General features: G+C 35.1%; 2 protein-coding genes across 3 annotated transcripts; one reads left to right on the forward strand and one right to left on the reverse strand.

Annotated features, from left to right (window-relative positions):
• The first annotated feature begins 266 nt into the window (after positions 1–266).
• LOC110384072 (nuclear migration protein nudC) lies at positions 267–25,588 on the forward strand. 2 transcript variants are annotated; one of them, XM_021345160.3, is made up of 8 exons: positions 267–500; positions 1,140–1,217; positions 1,295–1,514; positions 2,126–2,277; positions 22,786–22,974; positions 24,293–24,365; positions 24,723–24,852; positions 25,169–25,588. In XM_021345160.3, the coding sequence occupies exons 1-8, from the start codon at positions 426–428 to the stop codon at positions 25,218–25,220; spliced, it is 969 nt and encodes a 322-aa protein (XP_021200835.1). In that variant the 5' UTR covers positions 267–425; the 3' UTR covers positions 25,221–25,588. The 2 variants fall into 2 exon arrangements, with proteins under 2 accessions (XP_021200835.1, XP_021200834.1); XM_021345159.3 differs by having other exon boundaries at positions 269–500; positions 2,120–2,277.
• LOC110384073 (uncharacterized) lies at positions 2,711–16,600 on the reverse strand. Its single transcript, XM_021345161.3, has 4 exons — positions 16,338–16,600; positions 5,365–5,496; positions 3,565–3,964; positions 2,711–3,422 (listed from the first exon to the last, which is right to left on the reverse strand). The coding sequence occupies exons 1-4, from the start codon at positions 16,353–16,355 to the stop codon at positions 3,382–3,384; spliced, it is 591 nt and encodes a 196-aa protein (XP_021200836.3). The 5' UTR covers positions 16,356–16,600; the 3' UTR covers positions 2,711–3,381.
• Positions 25,589–26,199: the final 611 nt, after the last annotated feature.

A 26,199-nucleotide genomic window follows, 5' to 3' on the forward strand; every position in this document is an offset into this window, starting at 1 on the left:
CTTGTGTAAAAATTATGAAGTAAGCCAATTACTTCATGAGTTTTGAACAGAAAAATCTGTCCGTCCATCTGGTTTTACATCGCTCTCTGGCGCTCCCTATGACCTCCCAGCCAGTTCTTCACTTCCAACTAACTAACCTATTGCATTCCTATGCTTCCCTGGCCTGGGTCACTTCCAGGCACTTACACAAGAACTTCAAAACATTTTATGTCAGAACTGTGGATGTCATTTTCATTGCTGTCAGTTAGTTCTTTTGTCATGTCAATGCAAATTGTCAAAAAGAAACATCAAAAATTTTTGTTTGTCTCGCGACGCCGTGACTCGTGTGAGTGAAGACAAAAAGACAATAATATCATTGTTATTGCAAGGATCTTTTGTCCATTTTAGATCGTTGTTCAGAACTTGGTACCTAATATTACTTTACAATGGCTAACGATCCTGAAAGATTTGATTCGATGCTGCTAGCAATGGCTCAACAGCACGAAGGTGGCGTAAAGGATGTGAGTATGATAGTTTTTCGGGAAAAAACCTTATTTTGCTTTCTTTGTTCCGTTTTTATTGCGACAATAGTACTTACACTCCCACAGGCTAGCTTAGGTTAAATGTATGGCCAAGTTCTAGATTGTTCTACAAAGTTCTCCGCGATTATTGATCACATGTGACTCAACAGTCTGGTTTGCTAGGTTACCGCAGGACTATTGAATAATACAGACAAAATGCTACTAGGTTTCGAAGAGATGGATTCTATTTTCAATTTTAGATATCTGTGTTGGACAAATGCAGTTAATAGATCTACACAACTATATTGTTTGATAACTTTTTGGTTGTACCTATTATCAACTCAATTCAATATTGATTGAACACAAATTGGAGGTTTCTACTCAATACATTGTATCATTATCACACTAAAGGTAGAGGCAATTAGCTAATGATAATTACTTTTTTGGTGCCTTTTTATTCCTCTTACTTTCTAACAAATAATTCTCCAAAACTGTTTGATAGTTTATTGCTTTTTCAGTGGATTAAAATTTCATCAAATTTTTCAGTTGTTTAAGAGTGAATATGTGATATGAGAGTTACCATCCTATTTATAATATGAAAAACGTTATGTTCTTATGCCAAATCATTCCATTTTTCAGTTGCTGAGCACAATAGTCAGTTTTCTTGCAAGGAAAACAGATTTCTTTACTGGTGGGAAAGGAGGAGAATGGGAGCAAGTAAGTAAATAAAAGGATCTTTTAAAATTTACTCTATTAAATTGTTTATTTTAACTATTCTTTAATGTGTGGTGCAGGTTGTAAAAGATACATTTTATGCTCATGCCAAGAAGGCAAAGGAAGAGGCAGATAAAATAAAAAGAGAGAAAGAAGAAGCAGACAGAAGGTTGAAGGACATTCAGCAAAAGAAAGAACAAGAAAGAATGGCTCAGGACTTTGAACCTGCATCTGTAACTGAAATAACAGACCAGGAGGCTGCTAAAATACAAGAGGATATTGACAAAGAAAAGAAAAACAGTATGTACATACGTCACAATCTGTTATAACGATGTCTAAGGGACTACTCATATTTAGCCATAAATCGATAGTTGTAATAACCAGTGACAGGTATAACATATTGCATTCAGCCAGGACCTTTGAATTTGGTCAAATTTAACCTGTATGTTGTGCTAAACCATGCTGCTATAAATGGTTTTGACTGTAGTTTCCTTATTGAGTATCACTTGAGTGTGTTGCTCTTATTTATTGTTAAGGCACTGGTGTTATTTTAGTAAATGTGTGTTGAAGAATTGCTACATTTTACGGACACTAGGTTAGAGCAAGGTGTGCATTTATTATTTAACAGTTAATATTGGATTTGTTTGTCAATTTTGTTACTTCGAGGTCCAATTCACTCGAAATGACCACCATCAATTGGGGTTCACAATCAGGTGATTCTGTGAAATAATAGAAATAGCATTGGCATGTTTTACTTTAATATTTTAATTAATGATTTTAGTGAGGTATGTTATGTAAAGTCAAATTTTAGATACCTCAATAAGAATAAGAAGTAAATATTTTGAATTTCATTTACGTGTTGTAATGCATGTTTTTCTATGTGAAATTGACTATTATATATTTAGAAACAGAAATTGGCAGTGGAGATGGAACCCCTTCGGAGTCAGAACCAGCAGAGCCAGAGGAGGAGGATGAAAAAGAAAAAGGCAAGCTCAAGCCTAATTCTGGCAATGGCTGTGACCTTGAAAACTACAGATGGACCCAGACTTTGGAAGAAGTTGAGGTAAGTGTCTTATAGTTGACAGTGAAAACAAAGAATGGAAACTTTTTCTCCTCTATTATTGAGTTATCATGTCCCTTCATTATGATTTATTTAGCATGTTCAAAAATGGAACTAGTGGTCCAATTTGATTCAGTCTCACAATCGCCTTGTGACCCTCTGAATCCTCTGATTCCATCAAAGCGGAGAAGTTTTGGAACAAATAGAATTGTAATAATTAAACATCTCATTTCCGCCCAGTAGTATTCCTGAGCAGAGAAATCCTTGGTCTGAGTCTAGAAACCCGAAATTCAATGCCTTAACTTGGTATGAGTTTTATTTTAAAAGTATGAAATTGGCTTTGATTACCAATTCAACAGATTTATGCTTTTGCTTATTTGTGTAAGGGCCGCAGGTTAGGATATACACTGTGGAGTTAGGAAAAATAATTTACATGTAGATGTCGAGTTTTCGTTTATTATCACAGTTTGTCGATAACAATTGTATTAAGTTACTTTTATAAAACCAAATCATTTGCCATGATATATTATGCCACTGCCTGATTACAGAATATTTCTTTTAACTTATGATGTAAAGGCAATAAAGATGCAGATTTTCATATACTTACGAAAAATTGCAACTTTTAAACATCCAAACATGTACTAAAGTTTCTAAGTAATACTTAAGTCATAAATTAATCACATTATAATTTAATCTATTATGGTAGAGATTTTACTTAAAAATTATTAAATAATTTGAATACACAATGAAATTAATTAATATTCTATACAATTTTAAGGAAACCAATTTAGCCTTCAGATTATTTAAAAATAACATGAGCATCACAGCTTAATAGCTTATAAGACTTATCAAAAATAAATAGAGGTTTACTACTATTAATTATTATCCTAAGGTTTATGTACTGGGTAAGTAAGATATTGCACTATTTTATTTATTGTCTAACTATTGGTTTAAATGTAAACAAAGATTTCCTAATAATTTTAAATAACAGTATTTGCTAAATTAGTTACTAGCTAATTTATAAGTAACATTAAAAATAGCTAGTTAGTTGTGATCAATTATTACTTGTACCCATAACATATCTTCTGGTTTTCTAGACTTCATGACTTATGAATATTTATACATCCCGGTCTCCTTACGCATTCGCACTGTAACAAAAAAAAAAAATTGATTAATATCTAAGTAATTCAAGCACGATGCTGTGTATACTTCAGAAATCTGACCTGCAGATTGACTTACATGTATCTCTTAGGAAATGAAAAGGGACATTAATAATGGTTTAGTACTCACTTTCAACGAAGCATATTGCTGCCAGTATACACGCAGAAAACAGTATAGTCATCGATATAACCAGAACTGTTATCTGATGTGAATGATTACAACAACAGGACTTAGGTTCTTTGCCTGTGCGTTGCTTCGTATACCCGTTTACTACGGTAAAGTGTGTGGAACTTGCAATTGATTGCGTGTCTTGCCCAGGCCCCGAATTCCTTTTAACACCATTCCACATTGAATCCAAACCATCATGGGATTCCTCAGGAATGGCGACTACGGCCTCAGAATGTCCAGATTTGCGTCCAAAGCTCCCAAATTTGGTCTGATAGCTCCCGCGCTCATCTTGCTCCGAATTTCTGTCGTGCATGCGCGCTAGATGCGCCGCACTCAGCAGCAATGAGCCCGATGATACACTCTGGAAATAAAATAACGATGTTAATGAATTTCAACATTTTAGACCCATTTTGGGACCTATAAAATACAATGTTATGCTGTAAGCGCGTGCGTAGTAACTTGACTGTGTAATCGATTTGAACTCGTCGGCATTAAGTGGTATAGAGTACTGCGTGGGATGTTGTTACTACGGGCTAGTTATGTCACGATTTTTAACTAGGAACTTTGAACTTCTCATAGCGATGAGATTTAGTGTCTGCATACCTACTCTTAAAATGATTTAAGTGAAAGGGAACTTCGTTTCATAGATAATACTGATGTTGAGAGAATCGCATTCATACTAGGTACTTATATCTCGATTCTAACATAAAGTTAAGTAGCAGTAGGTATGGCCTTCCTAATGCTTCAATAACGTTTTATTCTAAACTGTACAAAACAAACGAACACTTTATTTCGGCAATTTTGTACAATAAGAATTTTCTAAAACATTTTACGCAAATATCGGTATCGTAATAATATGCTTTTGGTTCATAAAATCTGTGGCGAAATAAAAAAAACGCAATTTCAGCTTTCAAAACGATTATGTCGCCAGTATGACTCAAAAGTCTCCGAACTCAAGTACCTAGGTAAGTCACACTCAGAAATTGTGTAAATCAAAAGAATTTAGACCACACATAATCTTAAGCTCTTTTAAAATATATTTTGAATTGATTTGTTACAATGCTTGTTGGCCGTTAAACAAAGTTCAATATTTATGACACTCTTTATGATTCGATAACACCTTGGATTTTAAGCTCAATATGAATCATCCTTTGGACTTTGCATTCATTAAAAATTTGCCAGGAAATAATATGTTTTAAATTAGTGAAACCATCAAAATGTGTTAAGCTTTTTAGCGCACTGGTAAAAAAAATGCCACTATCCTAAAAACAAATCAGAGTAGGTAAGGTATGTGACATTTAATATTTTTTTATTTGCATATTTAACATTACAAGCGTCTAATATTCAACAATACTTGTTATTTAGATTTATTAACGATATTTCGTGTCAGTCTTGCAACAACAGTTGTCAGCTCAAATTAAGCAATCTTTGGAATGCTGTATAAGAACATACAAGTTTAGTGGATCCTGTACCGGACACGGCAATATCAACCAGTTTCTTGACCCCACCAATTATCTAAATCTGTATTCAATTTTGATACAAAAACAACATGAATTAATTCTTGGAAAAAAGGGGGTTACCATAATGACGGATTAATAAAAAAAAATCTTTTTTGTGACATCTATGACGAGTTGAAAAAAATGTAGGTGCATAAAATATTGATTTTGCTTTATCGACACACAACGTGATTCTTGTCTTTATAATTGAAGCGGAAACTTTGTGTGTAATCGTTGTGACGCATGATGTACAAGGTCGCCTTACGTGGGTACTGTGGTTGCTTGATGAGCCTTGGCTGGAGGCGGAGCCGCCACGAGACCGCGCATCGCTCAGGCTCCCGGCTGCGCTGCTGCCTGACAACGATGGCCGTGGTATGTGCCACTCTTGTGATGAGATCTGAAACATTCCAATTAAAACATAAGCTCCGCAATTCTTATATCTTCATTATCATGCAGCATACCTAAATATAACTAGATTGACTAAAACCCATTGTGAATATTGATTAATGAAAGGAAGTTCCGCGTCGTTTTACTTTCATTACCTACTTACATGATAATCTAGAAATTATCTTTTGAGATTCGACCGTCCAAATGCTAAAGCAAAAAGTGGGTCGAGCGGTCACAAGTGTGCCATAAAAAGCATTATTTACAATTTTATTCTAATTTATAGATTGTCTTAGTTTACATATTGCATTTGTCTAGAGCATTGGCGTAGTGTAACAGATCTTGTTTTAGTCATTAGAATGAATTTTAATATCTATTTTCTGTACCAGATCCTTGTATACATATTCATATTACAGTAAAAGGACGACATGTTGGACATTCTCTTTCCTCCTATCGTGGCCTGTACCTTCAATACATATTTTATTAGCAGCAGATCAGATAATATTGACATTGAAAGTTTAATAGGCCGGGTAAATACTTTAGTATCTAATATTTGCACAACCTGCACATACATACCTCCATCAATAAAATTCTTATTCTTAAGAAAGACAAACGTTAACTCTGGTAGATTATAAAAAGACGTTAATGCTTCGTATAACAATTGCATGACCCTGGCTGATACAATAGCTGCTATTCAGAAGTTGCAACTACGCTCGAACCAATGTGTAATTCTGCGTTGTGGTTAAATATCAACGTAATTTACAACTAATGTTAAAACTGATATTTTTAGATAAGCACGCAGGCATCTTGATATAAACAAAATAAAATACAGAAAAAATAAAGCTCTCCTAGTAATTTACTTATTACATAAATCTTAGGCTCTACATAAAAGAGGAAACGTAGACTTCCCATTAATGAATTGCATAATGACCTAAAGCAGTGGTTATAGTATTGTTTAAATTACAGTACTGTACTAGTCAGTCTTTTTAAAGCGGCGATTGTCACGTTTACTGGTATTCGTATTCTAGCTCTTGCAAAATTTGCTTCATGCCTTGTTTCGTAGTCTTAAGAGACTGCTATTGATCATCAAACAAAGACGTCGACATTCGACATAAAAGTAACAGGTATTCAGGTATACATGTCGTTGTGTTGTGCAACTGTGTCTGGGTGTCACTGAATGCGTACGGAAATCATTGCAGCACTCTTCCTTGTCGCGTCTTTGGAGATTAGTTTCATCTTAGGATCGCCTTTCCATCTCAATATGTCATTATGTAACCATGAAGATGGCATAGTCAAATAGAGCCTTTTAAATTGCTGTTGGTTAATATGATTCGAGAATGTTGACTTTATGTAAGCGATATTTAAAAATGCTCTTCCTATATTTGTCTATGGATGGGATCGTATTCAGTTCCATCAATTACAATTTTAGGTCAAGTTTTGTTCGGAGTCCGATTGATTTTGTCAGATACGGTATTCAAGGTCCATGTTCTCTTTATTTGCGGTCTCGTTTCGTCGGCCTCTGATGCAATAAATCTTAGCTTTGCTTTCGGCTTCATGGTCCTCTTTGTTACTCTGATAACATGATGGATAAGCATTTTAGGTAGTCATATCATTAATTCGTTTTACTTTTTATTGTTGTATGGCAAGGCCGCGTCATTATTGTGATATTTTAACAATCTTTTGTTTATCTCGATTGAGACATAATTTTGATATTAATATTTGCGTGGAGTTGGTCTAAGGTTTTATTGTTGATAATTTGTAGAGCTATATTATTCCACAATAGTGAACACAAGAGCTTCGCCTCAGATTTGCGATAGAGGCAGTGGGCGATGTTGCAAAACGTTTCGCCAAATGCAAAGAACCGGTTCCGGGGTTCTACGTCGATGGTGTTACACTGCAATATTCAGCAATGTCTTGACAACGTACAGAATGCATACACTTTCGCTGTTTGTGTGAGAATTCATTCTGCACTACAAAATAAAGTAGATTATGATAAGATGTAGCAACTGGGAACTCGGTCGATTTGTTTAGGTTCTATTGTGTGTGCTCATATTATGAGGAAATAGTGTCTAATTAGAATGTGGCTTGGACTCGCTGCAATAGAAGGCCTACGCAAAACTGTTTTTTAGCAAATTATTTTTGAAGACAAAACAAATGCCATTTAATGTAACAGGTAGTAGATGATTCAAGCAATTTACTTCCCGCAGTACCTACACGTTTTTTATCTCAGTTCATTTGAATATAATGCATTTTGTATAAATTAGCGCTCCATATTGCACTGAGGGCACGTGCGTAGTTACGGGTGCTTACGGATATGCCCACATGAATCAACTTTTAATTGCCATCTACACGTGGTGAGTAGGTACACGTTAAGAACCCCGTGAGAACAAGGTATTGAATAAACGTTTGCGTTTATATTAAAATGTTATTATGCGTACGTCTGTTGGTCCACGTGTGTGGAAGCACGTGCTAGCGGGCATGAAGTGTGCTTTACTTAGTCTTAAGACATAAGTATTATTTGTCATACAGTTTTCTGTAATTAGTTTTACAAATAGTAGTTATGGCAACGTGCACTGATGCTGCAAAGAGGGAGTGGTCTGTGTAGCTTGAAGTATTGCCTGTGTTTTGTTTACTGACCGTTATGGTCATGAGGCATTCATAAATTATATTTGATCTCAATTATGTCCAACTAATAATAACATACTTTTTTGCTGTATGTGTGGCTTTAATATCTTGACCATTCATTTGTTCTGAGGTTAATGAAGACGTCAAGCTTAATAATGGGAAGCTTTGTTTCGGACATGATGCCATGTCCTTATAAGTGATTGTTATGTTCAGTTGAGACATTAATGTCATTAAACCATGAAGGTAAATCTGTCTGTAGGTACACCTCCGTCTTATTTGGGTTCTTCTCGTTATTTTTATCTCTGGCATCTGCTATATTTATTTCATTATTCATAATGCGAGGGTGGTTGTAGCTCTGATTCATTTTTAAGGCATATACCTAATGCCTTCTAAAAAGATGTTTATAGTTGAGTAAAAATTATGTGTCATTGCTTAGAGATCCTAAAGTTCAGCGCAGACAAGAGCATGTTCTTGGCAAAATAGCATTTCAGTAGTTCGGTATTATTGATTTTCGTCCACAAAAGTTTTCACTGATGACTGTCCTTCATAGACGGCGTTTGACATAATTGAAAATAATTAACGGTAACGAACTAGTTAGGGCCATAACAACAGGTGCATAGCCGTAGAACATGTTCGGCGCGTTGCGCGCATCGGTGACGAGCCGCTCTAGTTATGCAACATGTAATCTTTACGAATCAACAGTCAATGCGTGCTCACGCTGCGTGCTCATAACGGTTCATTGTAATCGCGGAAATCATTACACATGATCCAACTTAAGCTCCTAACGCTTTAGATCTCACGACACTTCAAACTTCATACCATCTAGGTAAAGCTAAATATGTTTCGTGACCATACTCTTTTTTGCCTTTATCTTAAAACACTTTTTTACATGTATGTAATTAAAACTCCCCAGATAAGTGGTTTTATTAACAAGTTTTTCAATAACTCAACTTCTTGCTCTTCTAACGTTTTGAAGTCACGAACTCACGATGTCGTTTTCCTTTAAGATGGGCTACGCTTAAAAGCAGAAGTGACGCCTCCTACAACTTTCATAATCTCAAACAATAGTTGCTACACTTACTATGATAATCGGTTAAAGACTTAACTAGACTGTTCCCCTTACAAGAGAAAGCGTACACTCCTGATGCATGGCGCTTCTAAGAATACTTTCGGTACTGCAAATGTCACAATGGATAACGGGTTACGGTCCACGATTTCAATACTTTTAATTTCACGTCTCGCTGTGGTCAGGCTCACTTGATCGTTACTGAATTATGGGCGTTGCAATATTGATTTCTATCAACGCTACCGGCGAAACGGCCAAGTTTCGAACTGTGTAGTTTCTATATAAATGCCTCCAGTGTTTTGGCAGTTATGTTGGTGTAGGTGGTAAAAAAGTGAACAAGCAGCACATTTACATATTATGCTAGAGTTTTACAAAAAAAAAAAATACGAAAGATATACCTACGTTATAATATACATTAAAGAGATAATTTGAAGTTCAGGTATGACATAGGCTGACAAAAGCAAGACGTGATATTGAGCATCCAATTATCATATTTTATACGCGATTGCATGAGGACGCCGCAATAACTCATTGTTCACGCTGGTCACAAACATTGACATGATGCTTATGCTCGTCCTTGAACTCAATTGCTTGTATTTATGAAGCTAACGGGATTTATGTCAATGTAAATAAAGAAGAATTTAATTTAATTAAATATTTCGTAAAAACAGTTACATTCTTTCAGTCCATTAAACCAGAATAAAGAAAAATAATAATCGGTGATACTAATAATTACTGGCCTGTTGTGCTTTGGAGCCGTGGATAGACACCATTAAATAAATAAAAAAAAAATGTTCTAGGTTGATCGAACTTTAGTTTTAAAAATAGATATTCCGGAATCAATTAAAGGCGATTATAAATTATGTTTATAAATTTATAATTACATGGTGAACATGGTATTCCTCCCTATAATTACTTGAACCACGTCATTATTTCGGTTTATTATTACTTCAAAGATTAGTGCGGTATATTGTCTAGGTATGTACTGCGAGTAGGATCCTACAATAGAAAAAGTGACCATGAAATGGGTATCTTAGCCGGATTCTCCTATCATTCAAGTACCTACGTTACGATGACTTCATTTGCTGACGTCTGTAATTTGCTGTTATATCATCTCATCATCTTCCGAGCCTTTTTCCCAAACTATGTTGGAGTCGGCGGTTGCTGTTATAATGCGTGATAATAATACATCTCTTGTAATCAATCATTACTCGTCATTCTTTATCCATTATATATTGTACGTCAGAAGATAGATTTTACAACATTAAGTTTACGTTAGGGTGGTTTTCTTCAACAAAGTGAAGCTCATGGTTAGGTAACAGCAGCTCGGGTCGATAGATCATTAGGTTAAGTAACGCTTAGCGTGGTCGGTTCTCGGATAGGTGACCATATAATGTCGTGACAAGCTCCTCCGTATTTCGGAAGACAGTAAATTGGCGGGAACCAGCTGTGATTTGAACATATTTTTGCAGTTCTTACGGGTCAATTTGGACAATTCCAATGACTAAAGTAATTAACCCTAGGTAAGGGCCAGTCAAGATTATTGATATGGATGAGGTTTAATGCCAAAGCTTTTTACCTTGACAGATTGGGCTCTAAAAAATTGTAGCCAATAAATAGCTTCCTGTCTATCACGTTAACTGTATGACAAATATAACATCGTCCACAGTCACTTGTGTCAATTGAGCGTAAGGTCAGTATTTGTAAATAATTATGAAGCGTAATTTGGTAACAATATTACAAAGTAAACACCACAAAGTGTACATGTGAATTTGACCGGTCTCGGTATTTCCATGTGAAATATTCATGCCCCAAACCAAACATTCTTAGGTAGGTACCTTTTGCAATATGACAGACAGATGGTAACCTTGTTACCTCTTTTGAGACAGCTAATGACCGATATACATACAAAAACAATATTTAAAACATGGAAAATACCAAAACTCAGACAGAGAATGAGGTCTTGTAACGTTACTTATTATAAGTTACAACCACATTTTAGGAGTGCAACCGGTTGACGTTCCTTTACGAGCATTGTAAGGCATATTTTTTAGAAAAGATTTTGCTGCCATCAATCGTGTTTCATACGTTTTAATTGTTTTGCGTGTCCTTATAGAACCATCAAAATATTTCACGTTTCGGAAATCAAGACTAGTAAATCGAACGACCTTAATTATTTGCTGTGTGAAGAACATGCAGCGGCGCGAAAAATTTTGTTTACCAATTATTTCGTAATCCGAAACTTGTTCGGTATGATGTCGTCATTACGGTTTACGTACCACTGCGTTGAGATAAAAATATAAATAAAATACATATCATATGTACTGATACTGCATAGGCATACTCCTTAAAAAAGAGCTTATTAAACACGTGTCATTAGGCTGTAAGTAAACTCAAAGTATTTAATTAATCAAGAAGTCGTACATTTTGGCACCATGAATACCTGTTATCAATTACATCATACAAGACTTTGTTGTTAGATCCGTTTGTAACTGGAAAACCCTAAGCATACCCATTCCGTTTGTGACTAGGATCTTATTTGAATAAAATGTCGTTGACTTTCGCACGATTCACATTTGTTTTGATATACATCTTGATGTAAAAAATACACATATTGAAATGAATCCTTTAATCACGCCGAGGATAAAGGCTAATGTGACTTGTTGCTAACCTGACCTACTCTCACATTAAGCTCATGATATGTGGCCCAATGACGTTGTGAGCAATACGTTGTGTGTGACGTAACAGACGTATCTTACCTTCCAGTGGGGCGTGGAGTACGGGTAAATATTAACAAACGGTCATGATGAGGTTTCTACATTAATTACACAATAAAGTAGCAGAGGACATTTTTAGGAGTCAGTAGAATTGGTCATTCAATTCGACCACCCCTATTTAGCGACTTGTGTTTATGGGCTTTTTAACGTAGTTACAAGATATCGCTTTTAAAAAGTAGATTTAATGCATTAGGTGAAATTGCATCTAAGAATAAATAATGTGATACCAAAGAATCCTGACTATTAAGATGCAAAATAATCGGAACATAATACCCAGAATAACAAAAGATGTTCGTGAAGGCAATAAATATAAGAAATATGTATTTTAATGTTATCGGGTCATTATTCATTAGCTGTTGTGCAAACACTTGACCATGAACTACTATAACACAGTGTAGCCAAGATTTCATTAATTCTCTGTGACACTGCTGTCTCATAAAATTAGCATAACGGAAATTTCCGCCATTCATAATGTAAATATTATTTTTATTCAAAAAACATGAATATTTTTTATATAATTGTCTCCTTGATCTAGGCGGCCAATCGGGAAAAGTAGTAGTAGCCTGTGAGTAGCGTTGGACGTAAGTGGGTATTAAAGCGATTAAATTATGTAAACGTATAAATATGTTAGTAAGTATCAGGAAAGAAAATTACCTAGATTGCAGGTAATATTGTAGTTAGCTCATAGCTTTAATAAGCGGCGGTTCTAGCTCCCACCTGTCACGTTTTGCATGCACTATCAGCAGCACAGATACATTGAAACGTTCTCAGTCCAACTCTCTCAGTAGGTAATAACGTCTGCTTCGTAGTTGTTCAAGTTATGCTAAACAATGAACTTCTCGAAATCCTTCAATTTGTTCAGAGATTTTGTATAAATGAATGCACAGCAACCGTTCGGACCGGCTGGATGTACGCTAAGTCCGGGTGTTGTGAAATGTGAAGGCCGCGCGTCGAGGGCAATTTTAGTTCAGTCCCTGCGGCATTTACCTCGGACTTTTAGAACTAGCCCTGGCTCTCTCAGTTGATTCACATTTTAAAGAAGTTCATGTTAAAAAGTTTATAGTCCTCGATTAGTTTTTGGAATTGAGGTAATTTGGGCTTCTAGAATATTTTAATTCCCAAAATTAAAAGTGCTGGACTGATTTCACGTCTACTTTGTTAGTAGTTTTACCGTCATATATGATTGGTATTGTGATAAGTTCGGAAGTTTCGTTTTCGAAACAAGTTGTTTCTAATGTTGTATGAATAATTTTCCAAAAACTTTCCAATTTTCCTTTTATTTCTTATCTGGAAGTTATACTGTTGAGATCGTCAGTATTCCTTTGCAAACTACTCCTTCGTTAGTTTTGGCGACATTTCAGTTGTTAGTTATTCTAACACACGGAAGGGACGCAAGAAGACTATTCTTCCGGGTTTTTAACCTTCAGTTTCATAATAGGATATACTACATAAGAATGTATTGTTGTCAATGCAATTGAATTGATTCACATAAGTTATTATATCATAGTAATTTACATAATATATCATTATTATTTTATGATATTTGCCAAACCAGTTTTGATGGCCAAGGAGGAAATGCTATTACATTTACTTATAATGTACCAATGCAAAAGATGAACGAGCTTTGATATCGTTAATACGTCATTAACATACGTCGGTTCTATGTATTTCCAAGTGGATTCACTGATTTAGGTAATGAGTACCAACATTGATGTAACACGACATGCAAGTCAATTGATGTTAATGAGAATCCTATAAGGTTTACATTCTTTCCACACACGGAGCAAGATTGATCGTTGAAAGAAAATAGCATACGTTTTCTGTTTAAAACGTTTTGTTTAATTGCGCTGACGGTGACCATCAAATAGTTGATTGCAAACGTAATTACAAACGGTCAGTGACATTCTAAAAACTTGATAGATATAATCATAGGATTACTAGACTGAAATGTACCCTAATTTATTTTATAGTCAGACAAACGACCGGGTACTTGGACAACCGTACTTGTGCTCGATATTTTAGAATTTATCTAATTAGTGATTGCAATAATTGTGTCTAATCATTACGTACATAGATTTATAAAAAATCTAATTCAACTTGATTTAGAGGTTATCCGTTCTGTAATGACTGTCGAAGTAGATCAATGTTCCTTTGTAATGTATAAATTTTTTAATGACTTTGCCCATTCAATGCTATTGCTGATTACTTCTTAAGATTTAGGAAAATTGAGAGGAAGATCTTCATGCAGGTGCTGCGGGTTGTTCGAAAGAGATACCGCGGCCCTGGTACATAAAAGGCCTATGACGGAACACGACGATTTTAGTCAGTAAGAGTCTGACACTCCCTCACCGCTGCTAACCCACAGCGGGAGGGGTCATTTGATGAATTTACGTCGATAAAAAAAAAAAAAGATCTTCATGCAGGTACTTTGTTTACTTTACAATTTTTGTTAGAAAGCCCTTGAAAAAACTTTATCATATAGAGAATTTTACGCTAATGCCTGTAATAACATTTTTGATTACTTATTTGTAACTGCCTACTTGTAGGTTATTTTAATACTGGTTTTAGTACTCATGGTATGAAGTATGAACTAATTGAACAAAAACTAAACAAGATTTGGTATCAAACTAGATTTGTAAGTATTAAAGATTTAAAATTAACGAGTTTTTATAACATTTGTAAATAAATAAAAACATTGAGGAAATCCTTATCTTTAAATGGCAATAGCTATGTGTCAGCGCAATATCAGTCTAGGTATTAAGATTTGAGTTTACCTGAATTTAAATAGTAGGTAAACCTGTATCAAAGGAGTTTCCTTCCTCACAAGCACACGATTTTGGATAAACCTCTATTGAATAATATATTTGATGCTAAGTTTACAATTTATCGATACAAAAGATGTTTTTTTCGACGACGAAGACGACCTTTCGAAGCATATTGAGTTAAATTATCATTTCTCAGTACTCATCCTAACGAAATAAAATAATGGCGGCAAGGGACCTCTTGTTTATAAATAATTTAGAGGTTAAATCAAGGAAAATGATTTCATAATAATATAACTATTGAAAATAACGACGTAGTTCGTGATTGCACAACCTTAATGTTCGAAGATGCTCCTTTCAAAATGTTGGCATTTAATACACAAAAACTGCTTGTAAATCTAACCCTATTGAATTATGTAAATGCATTTGAATTTAGATATAATTTAAGTAGCAACTTTCGGTAATAAAATATTGTTATATCGCAGAGCTGGAAAGCTGCCGATAAGCTTTTTCACGAGGGACTTACAGCTGACGTGAAGGCGTCTGTACATTATCAATCAACTACATTACAAGTGTGTATAAAAAAATGCTGTCAAAACTAAAATTTGCATTATCTAATGAGATTCCAAATATTTGTACCAAAGTTTATGACAATCCACTTTTTTTATTAACTTGATGAGCAGTTCAATTGGTTCCTGGTGGCCTTGTGTTCATACATAACAGCTTCGATAAGTGTTTCTACTCCCACATTTATCAGGAAAATCTCATATAATCACGTTTTTATTTCAACTGATAAGCAATGTCCTGTTTCGTAGAATACTCTTATTTGTGCTCATCTGGGTTTTACTACTTGGTTTTTACACCCATGTGTTGGAATGTCAATAATATATTTACAGTTGAATCGTTGAGTATCAAATCTTGAATTTCGATGACGTAAAAATGTTTGTCCAGACGAGTCATTAAATGACAAGGTATATTTATAGTGTCACTCTATTTGTGTCTAAACACAACAATTCTGAAACTGACGACCACAATAATCCATTTTCCAAGAATGTTACTCATTGAAAGTTATTTCTCGTGCTTGCAACCGCAATTGATGATATGATAAGCATAGGTAATGTTTCTGTGAAATGAACATTACAACCTGTCTTCTAAGTTCTACTTTTACATATTTCAAGTGAAAAAGTTCGGTGATCTATTAAAATGCTTGCAATTTCACATACAGTTCATCGTGCTCTAATTTATTCGTTAATCGGTATGCGGATCTCAGTTGCCCGAATAATATGTTTTTCAATGGAATTTTTTCCGCGAATTAGATATTTTGAGTGGATCCTATATCCTTTTTAGAGAACCAGTTCTTATCAAAACAGCCATACCAATTACTATGCCAGAAATTCCATTTGTTAAAGAAAAATGTGTGTTCAGGAGTTCCAAAGCACGAATCAGCTGATTGCAGACAGCGTCACTGTATCAGATACAGTATCCATGAATTTGGGATAACTTAAAGTACTTCCTTAGTTATATTATTACTTACTATCATTCACAAGAAATCATCCAGTTGTATATGGTAAATAGAGTCCGGCTTGAAAAGTCATTGTTTTAAAAAATTGCATGCCTCACTTACCGAGCTTTTGGTATCCATTGTTTACTAGTGCCACCTCCACTGTATTATTGTTGTTCTCTTAAGAGCTGTTCACTAATGTTACGTCACTGAACACTGCATTCACTCGGTCCACATGTCTGTCAAAATTGCGTTAGGTTGTAGTTGTTTCGAGTTGAACCTCTCTCGCCCTCTCCGTGTGGCCGGCGTCGTGTAACGCGCCTGCTCCAAGCGGCAAAGCGACTAGAGTCGTACTGAGAGTGTTGCAACTATCACCAAGGTTTATATATGAGGTTGCACGCTGCCGTTTTCTGTACAGATTTTTCTCATAAGATTTTGAAAAATATTATATTTATTGCAATTATTTGGAAATCTGAGTACTGTGTAGCAAGCTTTCTAGTTTCCTAATATTATTATATGTTTGCAAATAAATATAAATCTAATACATATTTTTGAACATTTAGTTATGTTCAAATGTATATTTGGTGCCCCGGGACATTTGTGAACGAATATGTATCATGCCAGTTATTTCATGATGTATCAAATATTTGTTTGTGATAATGAGGCCACAGGAAAGTCAAAACGATAAATAATATTTTTCAAATGAATATTTATTTTGGGATTCACGATGGCCAGTTCTTGATGTTCTAAGTCCTTATAAAGTAACAAATTAAGATTTAGGTACACAAGCAAATGAATGCTGTATTTAATTGTATGAACATACAAATAATACAGTATAATACAGTACCTACTCTACCTACCCATAAAAGTAGATATATCCTGGCAACTGCTATAAGTAACACTTCATTATGCAATGATGTAATAAATGGTGTCTGAAATTGTTTTAAATTAAAAAAATAAGAACTATCCTTACCATTAAAGTTATTCCCAAGCCCATTTTTGGGGTTCAATTCTTATCCACGTTCAATCAAACACTTACAAAATAAGAATAAGCGGATTAAAATAAACAAGAAAACAAAACACTAGCGGTCAGGATCAGGACAAATTTCGTTTGACCATGTAGACCGACTGCCGATAGCCTTTAGCCCACAGGAAAATTAGTAAAGAAGCAATACGGTGGCTATGTCACGTTGTGTGCATCGTTTTGTGGCAAGTCAAGTGCGTATGACGTATTCCTTCGCCGATGCCAGGAGTTGCGTAATCGCTCGCCATCGAGGACGAACTCTCCGCTCGAGGAATTTCATTACAGGAATCGGATGACTCCGCTTCTCAAACCCATTTTGGTATCGAAAAAACCAATCACGATCACGACATCAACCGGACATTGCGCCAAACAACTTGTAATTCTTACAAGTTTTTTATTGTAAAACACTGATTACACCGCCTCTAATAGTGATAGAGCTCCCAATTTCATTTCTGTAATATTTAAATAAAATGACCTTCGATTAACTTTGGAAGAAGTCAATTATGGTATCAATCTGTACCTATTATATTGTGTGAGGTTTCTGTATTGGTTCCGTGTAGTTCTATGCTGCTACTTGGTACTTACTGACGTAATGTATTCCATATACCTTCGAAGGCTCGTGTAACTCCTTACGTTACTTTTAATTACCTTTTATATTCAATCATCAAACAAATTAATGAATGAGAAAAAGTCAAAAAGATAGTCCACGAAGTCGATAATTATGATCAGAATAATTATGCGGATATTTATTAAGTTTTCAAAAGAAAGAACCGATTCGATTAAAAATAATGCTAGTGATGTTAATGATTGGAAATGACGGCACTGATGACGTTGCAGGAAACCAGTGCATTTACGCACAGTTTTCTCGATATCGACAAATAAATTAACGATATAAACTAGATTCTACATCATAAAGAAGATAAAACGCCTTATTAGGACTGCACATTATATTAGCATAACTTATGTGGTAAACTATGCATGGTGCGTATTTGCTACAGATGACAAAACAGTGTAACATCACTGTCGAAACAAAGTTCCCCTCGTTAGTCAGTAGGTGTATAATAAATGATTTGGAGAATCCTACTGACTTCAATAGATCCATTTTTATCACTTTGACCAGGACTTGGTCTCATTATAGCTCTTGAGAAGTAGTTCGTATTTGAATCAACAGGAACATTGTGGCAATTCAAAATATGAGTGTTTACTTGACTGAAACAATTGAAAAAAATATCGTCTATTTTCATTAAAAAAAAAATAAACAAACAAGGATCATTTAATTGTTTAGAATAACTAACTGACACACTACTTGTCATCTGCAAAGAGCTTCAATGTTTTTATTATTAACGTTTATTGTAGCTAACAACATTGTTATTTATTAATAACATGGGGAAAGTAGGCAATTAATTATCAGCCTGTGTACTAAAACAACGATTACACAATTTTCAAATAAATCTTATTGTTAGGAACGCCTGGAGCATAGAGATTATAATTCTCTTACTGCTTGAATTTATTAAACTTTTTTTTTGTTAAAAAACGCCGTCCATCGGTTTATCTGGCCGAGCATATTCCTAGAAACATTGTTGATCAGATCATCCTTCTTAAATAATAATTTTCGACATTATAATGTTTGGACCACCTTGAGTTTTCATCAGTTTGGTTCATCAACACTTAACAAACTAATAACACTTACTGGACGTTTTAAATTACATGGCTTCTAATGGGTCTACTCCAGTCAGATCCATGATGAGCTGAGTCACTTACCCACAGGCGGATTTTTTAGCAAAGTTCTAAATCTGAAAAAAGCAAACATACATTACTTATACACACACAGACGTGCCAGTGATTATATTTGTTCAATGTTGGTAGTACACACGCGTACAGAAATGTGTGTGTAGTAGTGATTTTGTAATTGCCGTAGGTGTGAAGTTTACGCTTCTATGTAATGACCTCCCATGACCATGACGTATTTGCAATATATTTGCTCGGGGAATCAAGAGTTCAATGGTATAACACGTCGTACAATGTGTTACCACAGAATTCAGTGCCTTCGAGCGTTTCATTGTCAAATTGTGTGGTATGATCGTTATCATTGTACGAAACTAGCAATTAATATTCCAAGTCATTAGTGTTACTCATGTCTTGTGTATCATAAATGTAATGCTATTAATGCTGGAGGGGTTTGATTGACTGCTGAAGTATATAATAAGTTTTGACCATGTAGTGCTTTGCTTTCCTCTAAAGTTAGGGATGGTTAGAGTCAATGCCTAAGCTGTTTAATCGTTAACTTAAACTGGAGTGGAGATGGAAAGCAATTTGATTCCGCTATTCGATTAAATAATTATCTATAGTATTTTTTTCACCATATAATTATTAAATTTCTTGTTCTACATTTAAAAATAAAATAGATGTTGCTACACCATTTTTTATCCTATTTTTGAGTTAAGTTGTAAGCCTTTGGTCATGTGATATGATATCTACGCTTACACGCCTACACATAATAACCGGCAATTTAAGATTTGTTTTGCTTCAACTATTACGTAAGATCATAAATATTTGAAATATGTATAATATATAGATTGAGACGCCGGGCCAAAATAAAGACACTGGTTGTTTATTAATATTATGTCTGTGATGACCATTTAAATATCAAGTAGTAATATAACGCTGCGTTGATGTCTAATGAACTGAGAATTTCGTGCGACGACAACGAGGCGCCTAATTACGGTTTTGCTTGAATACTACTATCATGTGTTTGGAAGTGAGTCCGACGACTTCGGCTTCCATTAGAACGGGGCGGTAATCGGCGCGTAATCGTGTGAAGGTATTATAACACCACGCTATTCAGCGCAGTTACCACAAGGTTCTTATAAGAAGTTAAAGCAACAAAGGATTGAAGGCTTGCTTAATTTCTCAGTCGCACGCACGACTCCGCGCTTAATTGGAATGCAATTATATCATTAAGTTAGCTGTATCATTGCCCAATTATCGGCCGCTACGAAGTCTGATAGCACCTCTTTCGTGACACATCAAAGGATAAAGGATATTGATTTACAAACATTGTCCAATTAGTTGTCTGTTATCCTATGTTAATATTTTGATGGTAAATATTATTTAAGTTTACTTTAGCAACAAAAGTATTAAACATTCCGAACGGTAGCACATAAAACAAGTTTTGTTTGATTTGCTGCTGTCAGAGTAAATAGACGCTCAAAATAGACACATAGATAATATTTATTACAGGATTGATTTAGAACGAAGTAATTTTATTAAATTCAGTTGACAGAACTACGAGATTGTTCGAGGCATAGTATATTTATTCTGAGGCTGTTTTTTTTTCTTCAAAATTATATGGAATTTTGACGCCTCATAAACTAGATAACTTGTAACATTGAACTGGGTGGTATAAACCAGAGCTTAATCATTTTATTCATCATCTTAGCATATCTGAATAATGATCATGGTCAGCTTAACGTTATGTTGTTTATTTTAGATATTAATAGACCGTATCACTAATTACATATTATTATGTGTCAACGCAGATTCCATTATTCAAAACTATCAAGGCCAAGGCTTATCCATTCCTACGTTGTTTTCAATAAAATAAAAACTTCCAAGTATGGTTGCACTTAGGGCAATGTCCAAATTATAATTGAAGGATTATAAGAACAAGTTGTAGGCAAAACAAGACCAGAAAACCTTACAACGAATTTATTTACGTTTAGCCTTTACAGACAAACTTGTCCGAGACGTTGAAGTAGGAAAATGTAAAATTGCCATCCTCATTAAAACTTGTTTTGCAGCAGCTACTCATCATTTCGGCTTCTTAATACCAATAGTAATGATGGGGTCACGTTAATGATTCACAAAACAACGTAGGCAGGTATACGGTCCGGTCCGGTTCGCAGACGCGGGTATGTTCATGCACATCGTCCTTGCCAGGAATGCGAGGTCATCACGCCTTCGGTCGAAGAGCGCGTTGTCTTGCCGGTCCTCTTGTGAAACATAATTATTGTTGTTTTTAGACTTATTCATTCCGTATTCTATGCATGTCATTATGATGTCAGTTCGCGGCCACCACCTTGTTGCTCACCGAGTTGTCCTGTTCGCTCTAACAGCTTGGCTTCATAATTGAACATAAACGGTTTACTACGTGACTCGTGCCTATATTATATTTATAGTATGGGGATTTTACTTTTATTATATAAAGCTCTATTTATAAAAGTCGTGGTGGCCTAGTGGGCAAAGAAGCAACCTCTCGAGTATGAGGGCGCGGGTTCAGGTTGAGGAGGTCAGATAGGCAGTTGCTTCTTGTAAAGCACTGGTACTCAGCTGAATCCGGTTAGACTGGAAGCCGACCCCAACATAGTTGGGAAAAAGGCTCGGAGGATGGATGATATAAAGCTCTATTTAAACCCGAGGCAAAGACAGGAATAGGTACTAATGCTGTAGTTTTTGAAACAAACAACACCAAAATAACCTACTGGAATGAATAATAGTAGTTATTTGACCGGTTCAATATTCGTTCGAGTTCTAGAACTTATATAAATAGGTGAACGAAGAAATGATATCACGTGATATTTATCTTTAAATATTTATACCTAATGCATTACATGAAAATAAGATGCATGTATTCACTTCAGATACTAATAATGACTACTTAATAATTTGAAATGCAATTAATTCAAATGTGATGCACTGATTGAAGTTCCGACGTGAAACAAGTGCTTTCCATGTTCACAGCAGAGTTTTAATTGTATCTGTAGCAAACAGGAAATAATGTTACGTTTTTATGCAAGGTGAAATACATTCACGAACCAGTGAAAGTGTATTAATTGCGGTAAATGCTCCAAATTTAATGATTTTCTTGATATAAACATTATGAATATCATTAAAGTACTGCATATTCAGTTCAACGTCACATATGTATAATACATTTATAATATTCGTAATTATGACGCAACGCAAATTGTCGTGTCTTTCATTTTCAAGTGTTGAAATGTTAAGGTGCCAATTTGACCTCTTACCTTTACTTTTTACGTAGTGTGAATGAAATTGTACAGTATTAATAATATTGTTTATATCCGTTTACGCAAATACCCAATTATACGACAATTATTCTGAGGTGGTTGGTATGTGGTTTACATTATGTATTAACTTCAATATCCTGCTGCTTTCTGTTGGTTTATTGTTGCGATAAGTAACTTGTTCACTGATTATTTTACTGCAGTGTCTTTCACCGAGAATAACCCTAGAGCCTGTGTTCATATGAATTTATCCGCGCTTAAGAACGGTCTTAGGAATTAATAAAATCATAAGCTACGCAGTATAAAAAATTGAGCTAGATTCTAAACTTGATATCCGAACAAATGTGTACAGGTTTCAGTTTCATAACGCAGAAAAAAGTTTTGAATATTTTTTTCCGAACTGGATAATATTTCTTTTGTAATTAGACGTTACAAATCGTTTCCGACTTCTGTACAGTATTATTTTCCTATGATTAATTTGAGTATTAATAGTTCATTATAAGTATTTTTCATTTATTTGCAGCTCCGAGTACCGCTACGCCAAGTTCTGAGGCCACGTGACTTAACAGTGATTATCAACAAGAAGCATCTCAAAGTCGGCATCAAAGGCCAGCCGCTTATCATCGACGGCGAACTGGATGCCGAAGTCAAGATTGAGGAGTCCACGTGGGTGTTGCAAGATGGCCGCAATTTGCTTATCAACTTAGAGAAGGTACGTGATTCTACTTTATGAGATGAGTAGCTAGTGAATAATATGAGTTCACCAACCTGCATTGAGCAAGCGTGATGATTAAAGCATGGTCTTCATGGTTTACTCAGCAACAAGCAGTATTGCCAGCAACTCGGCAACATGTTAAAGCAACTTTGTATATAAACAAAAGTTTACCATGAAAAACGAGGCTTAACTCTCAACCCTTATCTGAGTGTATGGAGGTCTGTGCTCAGCAATGGGACGATAAAAAGCCTGATGAATATGAGTTCTAATTCCATAGTCTAGTTCTTAGAATTTGAAGCAAAGATTATGTTTATTTTACCGTTCAGAATTTGCTAATTATGAACCTACATTAGAAAATGTTGGCTGTTGCCAAGGACTAGAAAAAGTAAAGGCATTTTTACACAAACATGAGCAAGTTTATATGATTTAACAAGTTAATGAGTAGGTAAATACTTCAGATGTTTAGGAAGAGATAAGGTCCTGAAAAAACATACATTGGCTATTTAGCGTAGTATTTATTATATTAATTACAAATTGTTACTGAATTTTTAAATCTTACACATACACAAACTTATAATTAGACTTTTGATTTTACTCCAATCCAAAGCATAGTGTAAAATGTACATTTTAATTGCACAAAATTATAACATACAAGTTTTGTTATGGTGCTATGCACTTAAATATACTAAAGCTGATCTTGTATATAAATGTAAGGCGTAAGTATATAGTTTAGTGTGGTATTGCCTTTAGTACAGCAGGATGAAGTAAGGCCACAATTTTTAATTTTCAATATTAGAAACTAAACAATTAGGCTGGCGCCGGCTTTGATGTCTGGCAAAACCGCCAATATCATTCATGCTCAAACACTTCTACCAAATATTATATTATACAACAGCTATCAAACAAATCGAAAGTTACGTGAAAATAATTATTCCTTCACAAAAATTACTACATCGTCAGAAGTATTTTTTTGTAATAGGATGTTAACTCTGTTATTATACAAAAGAAATGGTGTACCACCTTAAGTACTTTCCTGCTGTTCGCAGTAAGAATAACTAGTGCCCCTTGCTCTCTTTGGTAAGCACTTAGTTAGTGATCCAAACACTATTAATGCGTTAGTTTTTTCTTCTTCTAAAATGGCATAAACAAACCTTGTAACACTTCTAAAATTGCTTTGTACAATTATTTAAACATTTTAATGAAGTTGTCATTATAAAGCGTAAGGTAAAACGGTGTTTTTTAGAAACCAATTTAAGGTAATGATGAGTTTTTTTACCGAATAATGTTGTTAATAATATATTGTATCTGCTTACAGGTCAATAAAATGAATTGGTGGGGCAGGCTAGTGAGTACCGACCCGGAAATATCCACGAGGAAGATCAACCCAGGTAAGGATTTTGGTGAAGTTAAAGCGTGTATTTATGGTAATTAATTGCTCACGCACAACTTGCTCGGTACTTCGAGGTGCTTTATACGCCAGTTTAACTGTTCAATAGCAAGTAGCCAAAAATAATGGAGTCGGTTTTTATTACACGTTGTTTTTTTTTACATTATTTCCGGAAACAGCATTCAATTTGCCAATTTGGTGGCTATCTTTATATACGAAACTGTAGGTTATGTTATTGTTGAAAAGATTTAATTTACATCAGATTGGTAGCAAGCTCAACATTAATGCAGTAAATTAACAAAAAACGTTTATTTCAAGGCCATATTGTTCCTATAATATCTTATGTTTTGTGTTTCAGAACCATCGAAACTGTCGGACTTAGACGGAGAAACTCGCGGCCTAGTTGAAAAAATGATGTACGATCAAAGACAAAAGGAAATGGGTCTCCCCACTAGCGATGAACAAAAGAAACAAGATGTGCTTAAAAAGTAAGTTTTAAATGTACCTAATAACATTAACAGAATGCAGTACATGAGTACATTGCTCTAGATATTTTTATTTATTTGGGAAATAGGTTGAGATTAACACTTTTACCTGTAAAATTTCTTTGAAGGCGAGATGAAGTCTGTATTTTCTATCTGATTACCTTGAGAAGAAACATCGAAACAAACTGCAGGTGTCATAAAAGTCCAAACTTACATGGATAATACATGGCAACCTTTTGAAGAAAGTGTCATACGAGTTTGAGTAGACCTGTCTAATTATCTGATCTGGCAAACATTGAATAATTTCCTCTGTTTACAGGTTTATGGAACAGCACCCAGAAATGGACTTCTCAAAGTGCAAATTCAACTAAACACGAATAGATAATCTCAATATTCGCGGTCATGATGTCAAGTTTATTTTACAGCAAAATATTTTAATTTTACATATCTCTTCCAATTCTGTTGTGATGTAGATGATGTATTTAAACGTCAACGCAAAACTTGCGGTTGCTGCACGTATGATTTTATATTATTAAGAGTGCGTAAATGGTGCACAGTAAGAGATGCTCTAAGTGACCAGACTGGTGAACCATACATACTCTGCCATGCTACTTTATTGTTGTAATTGGCAACACATTTACAGCGCGGTCCGGCTGCTTAAGGCATTATCTGTTGTATAAGCAAACTGTAACACGATAACCTATTGTTTCTTGTGGAATAAACAACAATTATTTTCGAATACTGTTTTTTTTTAATCCCGGAATTGTGAACAAAGCTTGACCAATCAATGATTCATAATTGTGACGTACTTATAAAAATACCCAAGGCCTAAGGTATCAATTTGCAAAATGGTGATGTTTAAAAGATATTTAAAAGTCATGAGGACTGTTCATGGTAATGTTATCATATTGAAAATACAACACAGTAGCCTAATACTTATTTTGACCATGGACTTTGCCCTACAACGTGTATTAGATTAATATATTAATAGTTTTTTACACTAGAAAAACTAGCTTTTATAAATAGAAGTAAAAATCAATATAAGGGTGCGTCCACATCTGGCGAATGCGCAGCACGCGAGCTGTCCGCGAGCTGCGCGCGTGCAGTCACTGCAATAGTTCGGTGCGCCTCTTTAGCGCAACTCACGCAAGGCTCGTATAGAGCGCGCGAGCGGCGCGCGATCTGCGCGCAATCAGTTCTCGCCCTTACAGTTCCGTATATTGTTCAGTACTATCGAAGATGGCAGACGTCGCGCGCCGCCTGCGCGTCGCTCGCGTGCGGCGCTTAGGTCGCGCGCGAGCTGCGCGCGGGCCAAGCAGAAGCGGCGCACGAACAAAAATGCACGCGCGC

Source organism: Helicoverpa armigera, chromosome 4 (genome assembly GCF_030705265.1).
Source record: "Helicoverpa armigera isolate CAAS_96S chromosome 4, ASM3070526v1, whole genome shotgun sequence".
Lineage (NCBI taxonomy): Eukaryota > Metazoa > Arthropoda > Insecta > Lepidoptera > Noctuidae > Helicoverpa > Helicoverpa armigera.